This window comes from Protobothrops mucrosquamatus, unplaced genomic scaffold, assembly GCF_001527695.2.
Source record: "Protobothrops mucrosquamatus isolate PMUCROS unplaced genomic scaffold, P.Mucros_1.0 scaffold1273, whole genome shotgun sequence".
Lineage (NCBI taxonomy): Eukaryota > Metazoa > Chordata > Lepidosauria > Squamata > Viperidae > Protobothrops > Protobothrops mucrosquamatus.
In genome coordinates this window covers 413,451-421,577 of record NW_015387479.1, presented here as the reverse complement: position 1 = coordinate 421,577, position 8,127 = coordinate 413,451, and the positions used below count along the sequence as shown (strand labels likewise).

General features: G+C 39.9%; 1 protein-coding gene across 1 annotated transcript in view; it reads left to right on the top strand.

Annotated features, from left to right (window-relative positions):
* The window catches only part of LOC107292144 (phosphoenolpyruvate carboxykinase, cytosolic [GTP]), a 17,584-nt gene that overhangs the window by 5,389 nt on the left and 4,068 nt on the right, over nt 1-8,127 (top strand). The window contains exons 2-6 of the mRNA XM_015821208.1: nt 1,374-1,577; nt 2,920-3,107; nt 4,949-5,111; nt 6,930-7,154; nt 7,260-7,391. Of these exons, the coding sequence (XP_015676694.1) occupies nt 1,374-1,577; nt 2,920-3,107; nt 4,949-5,111; nt 6,930-7,154; nt 7,260-7,391 (912 nt within the window). The remainder of the gene's footprint in view (nt 1-1,373; nt 1,578-2,919; nt 3,108-4,948; nt 5,112-6,929; nt 7,155-7,259; nt 7,392-8,127) is intronic.

The window sequence follows — 8,127 nt, the reverse complement described above, 5'->3', positions numbered from 1 at the left end:
CAGGAAACCCTACACCATTTCGGACAAATGGCTGTCCAGTCTCTTCTTAAAAACTTCCAGTGTTGGAGCATTCACCGCTTCTGGAGGCAGGTTGTTCCACTGGTTAATTGTTCTAACTGTCAGGAAGTTTCTCCTTAGTTCTAGGTTGCTTCTCTCCTTGATTAGTTTCCATCCGTTGCTTCTTGTCCTGCCTTCAGGTACTTTGGAGAGTAGCTTGACTCCCTCTTCTTTGTGGCAGCCCCTGAGATATTGGAAGGCTGCTATCATGCCCCCCCCCCCGTACTTCTCTTCATTAAACTAGACATACCCAATTCCAGCAACCGTTCCTTATATGTTTTAGCCTCCAGTCCCCTAATCATCTTTGTTGCTCTTCTCTGTACTCTTTCTAGTTACATTTGGGTTGCCTTGTAATGCCAGTTATTTAATACTAGCTCTCTTTAGGTTTGCTAGACTGTTCAAGTAACATCTGGATTTGGATGGACAGCAGTATATAACTCTTGAACTACTGTTTTGGAATCCAGTCATCTACTTCTTCAAATGTATTTCGTGAAGGATTAGAATGGCCCAGATTGATCATCAACAAAAAAAGTTGCTGTTGTTCAGCTACACTGTTTCCTTCTCTGAGAGCTGCCCTCCCCCTTATTTTTTTCAAACATCTTCCCTTGGAGATGTTCCAGAACTTCTGCAAAACTTAAAGCTTTCCCAATATAATTGATACGTCCTCTTTGATGATCAAGTTGTCATATCTGCCCTTTGAACCTCCTTAGTGAGACCACAATTTCCACAAAGACAGAATGAGTCTGCAGTCTACACTTATCCTCTAAAGTTAAACTTGGAACAGCTTAATGACACATTGCTGGAGTTTGGCATAAATGTGCAGTAAAACATGGGGCTAAAGAGTAGTAATCAATAAATCCAACTCCCATTAACTGGCAGAATGTTTGCTTAATTCTTCTGAATTTGGAATCTGGCCCTTACATGCTGATTTTGCCAGATGTTAACCTAGTATTAAAATGATTTGTACCCAAGTTCTGTAAACAAAACAAAACATTTACCCATAAATGCGCATTTTATTGGAGAAAGAAGAAAAGAGTATCGAATAGGGAGCAGCCTTTGTTAACCTGGTTCCCCCAGATGTTTTGAACACATGCTCAAAATGATGGGAGTCTAGTCCAACTGCAGGCTGTCTGAATGAGGAGAATGACAGAGCTGGAAGGGACATTGAAAGTTTTCTAGTCTAACCATCTCCTCAAGCAGAAGACGCTATACCATTTTGGACAAATGGCTGTCCAATCTTTTCTTAAGACTACTATATAACTTAGTAGAGATTTATAATTTTGTTTAGGATTCTATCCTCTCATTCTCTTTTGCAGGTCGCACCATGTATGTCATTCCATTCAGCATGGGACCGATTGGTTCTCCTTTATCCAAGTTTGCGATTGAGCTGACTGATTCTCCTTATGTGGTGGCCAGTATGAAAATTATGACTCGTATGGGAACATCTGTCCTAGAGGCTCTGGGTGATGGAGAATTTGTAAAATGCCTCCATTCGGTTGGGTGCCCTTTACCATTAAAAAGTAAGCCATTCTTAAGCTAAAATGTACTTTGTTCATTCTCTCTTTCCCAAACGATAATTGTCATCGTTCATTTATTTACCAAGCAGAATATTTAGAGTGCTGTAGTTATGAAGTTGCCAAGTATCTCTTTGAATAAGAGATGCTAAGTTGGGACTGGTTGGTCATTAAATGCAACAAACCAGAAATTATTCATCAAAGAAAGAACCAACAAAGCATTCCTAAATATTTTGGGGTTCTTCCAAATGACTCAATTGTAGCTTGGATGAGAAAATTAAGTGCGATCTGGTCCACTGTTTCCCATCGCTTCCTTTTCTCAAAGCACCCAAGAAGAATTAGCGTTTTTCAAAGAACGTGGTCTACTGCGAGCCACTGTATCACTGGTAGATGAGCAAATAATTCTGCCCTGTATTATGACTCAATTTTTATTTACCAGACAGAAGAGAAAGGAATACAGGTAGTCCTTGACTTAACACCACAATTGAGCCCAAAATTTCTGTTGCTAAGTGAGACATTTGTTAAGTGAATTTTGCCCCTTTTTATAACCTTTGTTGCTACATTTGTTAAGTGAATTACTGCAATTGTTAAGTTAGTAACATGGCGGTTAAATTGCTGGTCGGAAGATCACAAAAGGTGATCAGAGGACCCCAGGGGACTGCAACTATCATAAATACATACCAGTTGCCAAGCGTCTGAATTTTGATCTCCTGACCCTGGGATGCTGCAACGGTCATGTGATGATAATAATAATAATAATAATAATAATAATAATAATAATAATAATAATAATAATAATAAAAAAGTTGGAAGGGACCTTGGAGGTCATCTGGTCCAACCCCCTGCTCAGGCAGGAAACCCTATACCATTTCGGACAAATGGCTGTCCAGTCTCTTCTTAAAAACTTCCCGTGTTGGAGCATCCATAACTTCTGGAGGCAGGTTGTTCCACTGGTTAATTGTTCTAACTGTCAGGAAGTTTCTCCTTAGTTCTAGGTTGCTTCTCTCCTTGATTAGTTTCCATCCGTTGCTTCTTGTCCTGCCTTCAGGCGCTTTGGAGAATGTCTTGACTCCAATATCTTCTTTGTGGTGCCCCTGAGATGTTGGAACACTGCTATCATGTCCCCCCTCGTCCTTCTCTTCGTTAAACTAGACATACCCAATTCCAGCAACCGTTGCTGTTTTAACTTTGAGCAGTCACTAAATGAACTGTTGTAAGCTGAGGACTACCTGTCTATCCATGCTGTATTGTTTCGAAAGGGTACATGGTAAAAATACAAAAAAAATGGATGTAACTTTTATTCAGGTGATCAGCCGGAAGTTAACAAGTTCTGTTTTGCTTCTTGTAGAGCCTCTAGTGAATAACTGGCCATGCAACCCAGATATGACGTTGATTGCTCACATCCCTGATCACAGGGAGATCATTTCATTTGGAAGTGGCTACGGTGGAAACTCCCTTCTAGGAAAGAAATGCTTTGCTCTCAGGATTGCCAGCAGGATTGCCAAGGAAGAAGGCTGGCTTGCAGAGCACATGCTGGTGAGAAAGGTTTTAATGACTAGATTATTTTCAATTCCAGTCCACGGATTAAGACGTCAATTCAGGGCCAGCATGGCTATAGACCCATGTATGAAAGTTCATGATTGCTTAGTTCCTCCTAGAACTCATCTCTGGACCTGTGTATTGAGTATTTAAAAATGGAGAAGGGTTTTCACTAAATTCTGTAAGGATGCTTTGATAGATAGGCATCCACTGAAAAAGTATATTTAAGAGTTTGAATCAGCATGTCTTTCTGACTTGAGTAATAAAAAAAATATATCATGGAGAATGGGGGCCCAAGTAGAATATTGATAATGAAGCTCTCAGGTCAGTTCTATTCTCAGTATGTTGTATTCCCTGAGTGTGTCCTGCACACCTGGCTCAGAATGCCCAATTTTGGAATACTATTAAGTTAACCATATAACATCTACAAGTCCAAAAATTATGCAGAGATGCTGTGCTCCCAGTAAAACCAAAGTAATTTCTCCACCCTCAACCTAGGGCAGGGTAGGCAAACTTGGCTCTTTGATGACTCGTGGACTTCAACTCCCAGAATTCCTGAGTCAGCCATGCTGAGGGGAAAGGGAAAGGTTTCCAAGCTGAGCCATGCTGGCTCAGGAATTCTGGGAGTTGAAGTCCACGAGTCATAAAAGAGCCAAGGTTGCCTACCCCTGGCCTAGGGTATCTTCCAGAATCATTCGACTAGAGGTAATCCTTGACCGATGACCACAATTGAGCCTAACATTTCCGTTGCTAAGCGAGACAGTTAAGTGAATTTTGTCCCATTTCACGATCTTTCTTGCCACAGTTGTTAAGCGAATCACTCCAGTTGTTAAGTTAGGAATACGGCTGTTAAGTGAATTCGGTTTTCCCTTTGATTTTGCTTGTCAGAAGGTCACAAAAAGGGGATCGTGTGACCCCGGGCCACTGCAACCCTCATAAATATGAGTCAATTGCCAAGTGGCTGAATAGTGATCACGTGATCCTGGGGATGCTGCAATGGTCCTAAGTGTGAAAAATGGCCATAAGTCGCATTTTTCAGTGCTGTTGTAACTTTGAACAGTCACTAAATGAACTTTTGTAAGTCAAGGGTTACCTGTATTGTGCCAAAATAATAACGAAGATAAGCTTCATCCCAATGGCTGAGGGATGCTTTGAAGAAGCTGTAAGTTACAGTTTCCATCAAAAGATGGGTTAGACAAGGAGCAAAATACTTAAATATGGAAAATTCATGCATAGCAACCAGAAGAATGGATTAGGCACTGTGAGATAAAATTTATGCCTGAATTATTTTTCATGAGATGCCTATTTTGATGTTAAAGCAGTAGTCCCTGAATGCTTTGAGTAGGATTAAAAATAAAACTTTAAAAGGGTATGTTTATTTGTGAGTCAGCCAGAGTCATTCATTCAGGGTTAGGCAGCAGATGTGTATTTATTTATTTATAACATTTATGTTCTGCTTCTCATCTCAGAGTGGGATTTTCTCAAACAGAGAAAAGTATAGGCACTCTGAAGAAAATGTATGAACATGTATACAACTTTAACATAGTGTAAACTAGGGGTGTCCAACCTTGGTAACTTTAAGACTTCAACTTCATGCTGGCTGGAGAATTCTGGGAGTTGAAGTTCACAAGTCTTAAATTGCCAAGGTTGGACACTCCTGGTGTAAACTACAATCTTACATTGCCTGAACTATATTTCACCTGCAACAAGCCTAGTTGAAGTCACACACAATTTCAGAATAATGACAAGTTTGAACATTTCATACATCTTAATGTTTTTGCTTGTGCTGCATGGTGAGGTTTGGAAAACAAAAGACATTGCTTGTGTTTTTAAAACAGATTTTAGGAATCACAAATCCAAAAGGTGAAAAAAAATACTTTGCAGCAGCTTTTCCTAGCGCGTGTGGAAAAACCAACCTGGCTATGATGAATCCATCTTTGCCAGGGTGGAAAGTGGAATGTATTGGAGACGATATTGCTTGGATGAAATTCGATGACAAAGGTAATTGACTTAGAATTCAGCTGGGAGTTGATAGTCCAAAAACCTAACTCCAGTTAGGTAGGAAATTATACTCATCTATATCTTTTCCCTCCTATCAGTTGTGTTGTTGTTCCAAGAAGGGAAAAGGTAATGATTAATTTGTAGACATTTGAGACAGTCATCTGTGTGCACTATTTATTTATTGAATTTATATCCTCAGGCAGTCAAAATCGACTTTGCAGTTTGCATGATATAAGGCAACAGTAAAATATCCATGGCATAAATTAAAAACTTCTAAAGCAAAATTATTTCATAAGATACACCCACTTACCAGTAAAAATAAATTGATGGCAAAATCCAAGCTAGAATGCTTTGCAAAATAATTCAGTTTTAAGTGTCTTCCCAGGAGCTTTCAGGAAGGGGGGGGCAGTTCAATTTCAACTGTGAAATTATTCCAGAGATCTGGCACTGCTACTGAGCTTCCTAGAAGTAGGGCCAATAAGCATTTTTTGCTGCAATTACCTTATAAGTCATACCAGTTTTAGTTGGAGTCAAGGGTTCTGCAGATGCCAAGCCCTGGGCATTAGAACGATTGTTCTCCAAGGGCTTTCTCTAGCATTCTGGATTGCTTTATTATAGAATGAGAGGTGGTGAAGGATGCGCCAAGAAGTAGCAAGCCCTTGAAGTATATGAGACTGAGTTGCTTACAAAAATGGGAGAATATTCCAACATTCCCAGGAGAGAATATAGTGGCAATTAGAGGGGCGGGCTGGGAAATTGCACATTTTGTGAATGCAGCTGATTAAGTGAAGGAGGGGAAGAATTCTAAATAATCATTTAAGAGGCTCAGGGTATTTCAACTTTGGTCATTTCACAGTTAGGGTAACCTGCCCTCATGCTGTCAGTATCCTTCCATGCCAGCTTAAATTTTGGGAGTAGTAATTCCACTTCGATCAGAGAGTACCAGATGGAATTAAAGAATACAAAAATAATAGTAATAATAATAAAGTTGAAAAGAACCTTGTAGGTCATCTAGTCCAACCCCCTGCTCAGGCAGGAAACCCTATACCATTTCAGAGAAATGGCTGTCCAGTCTCTTCTTAAAAACTTCCAGTGTTGGAGCATTCACCACTTCTGGAGCCAGGTTGTTCCACTGGTTAATTGTTCTAACTGTCAGGAAGTTTCTCCTTAGTTCTAGGCTGGTTCTTTCCTTGATCAGCTTCCATCCATTGCTTCTTGTCCTGCCTTCAGGTGCTTTGGAGAATAGCTTGACTCCCTCTTCTTTGTGGCAGCCCCTGAGATATTGGAACACTGCTATCATGTCCCCCCTCGTCCTTCTCTTCATTAAACTAGACCTACCCAATTCCAGCAACCGTTCCTTATATGCTTTAGCCTCCAATCCCCTAATTACCCCCTAGAGATGAAAGAAAGGAAAGGTTACAGCAGAGTTGGGTAAAGACTGGGTTGATGAATGTTCAGAGGTAAGTCCCAAAGGTGCTTTTTTTCAAAGACAACTGGACTTACTTCGTTTTTGCTTGAAGACGTTTTGTTTCTCATCCAAGAAGCTTCTTCAGTTCTTGGATGAGAAGCGAAACGTCTTCAAGCAAAAGCAAAGAAAATCCAGTTGCCTTTTTTAAAAAAAAAAGCACCTTTGGAACAACCATGACTTGGGATGACTGAGAATCTCTGTAGACACTCAGAGGGAGGAGAATAAGCAGTGATGAATGGGCAGAAAGAGGAGCAGATGATGATAAAAGAAAAGATCCTTACTATCTCTCTGGCATCTTAGCCACCTGCTGAATGATATCTGAAAGTAGCATCTTACCTAATGTTTCCTAGGTAATTTAAGAGCCATCAATCCAGAGAATGGCTTTTTTGGAGTTGCTCCTGGAACCTCTATGAAAACCAACCCCAATGCTATGAAGACAATAAAAAAGAATACTATCTTCACCAATGTAGGAGAAACTAGTGATGGAGGCATATATTGGGAAGGTATTGATCGGGAGCTTCCATCAGGAGTCACACTCTTATCCTGGAAAAAGAAAAAATGGACTGCCGAGAATGGTATGAAGGAGACCTATCCTTCCATTTCTCTATTATTTGGGTTGCATTTTTGGCTAGTGCAATGATGAAAATGTGACCTATATTTGTCTGAATATATTTGAACAGAGGAGCCTTGCGCTCATCCCAATTCCCGATTCTGCTGTCCTGCTAGCCAGTGTCCTATCATTGATCCTGCCTGGGAAAATCCAGAAGGAGTCCCAATTGAAGGCATCATATTTGGAGGACGGAGACCTGAAGGTAAGAACTGCAAACTAAGATAATGGCTCCTTCAGCTTAAAACAGCATTGAAAACAATTCGGAGTCATTTGTGTAAATCAGGATGTCTGAAAAATTAGCTTTGATAAATATTGGGGTCAAATTACATTAAGGAAAAGAAAAGAGGAAAAAAAACAATAACACAAGTGCCACGCAAAAGAAGACCAACCCATCTTTTCTGTGTCTGAGATACTAGATGAAAAGTTAATTGTCTTAAATTATAAGAAGTCAGATTTCAGTTAAATATTACAAATTCACACTAAGAGTGGCTTGATAGTAGACGAGTGACAGTCCATTTCCTCATCTTCATGGCACCACTCAATCCCTATTGAAATGATATGAAGCCTATCATTACTGCTATTTTACTTTGATGACTAGAAGATGTACAGGAAAATGACTGGAGAGAGAAAACTGGTCCCCCTTTTCTGCTTATCTTTATGCAGAGCTAGACACTCGTCTCCCAGAGATGCCTTAATTTTAATTCCTTCTTTGAACAGAGAGGTTGAATTCAATGGCCTCTTCTGAACCATGATTTTAGGCCATCTGCAATTTTTTTAAAGTCAGCTAGGCTGCTGCAGAAAAGAAGGATATTTCTTAGCAGAATAACTGATACAGTTTTTTTATTTAATTTAATGTGGAGAAAAGCAAGGTTTTACACCTAGGCTGGAAAAAACAAAGGTATAAGTACAGATTAGGTGAAACCTGACTCAAAAACAGT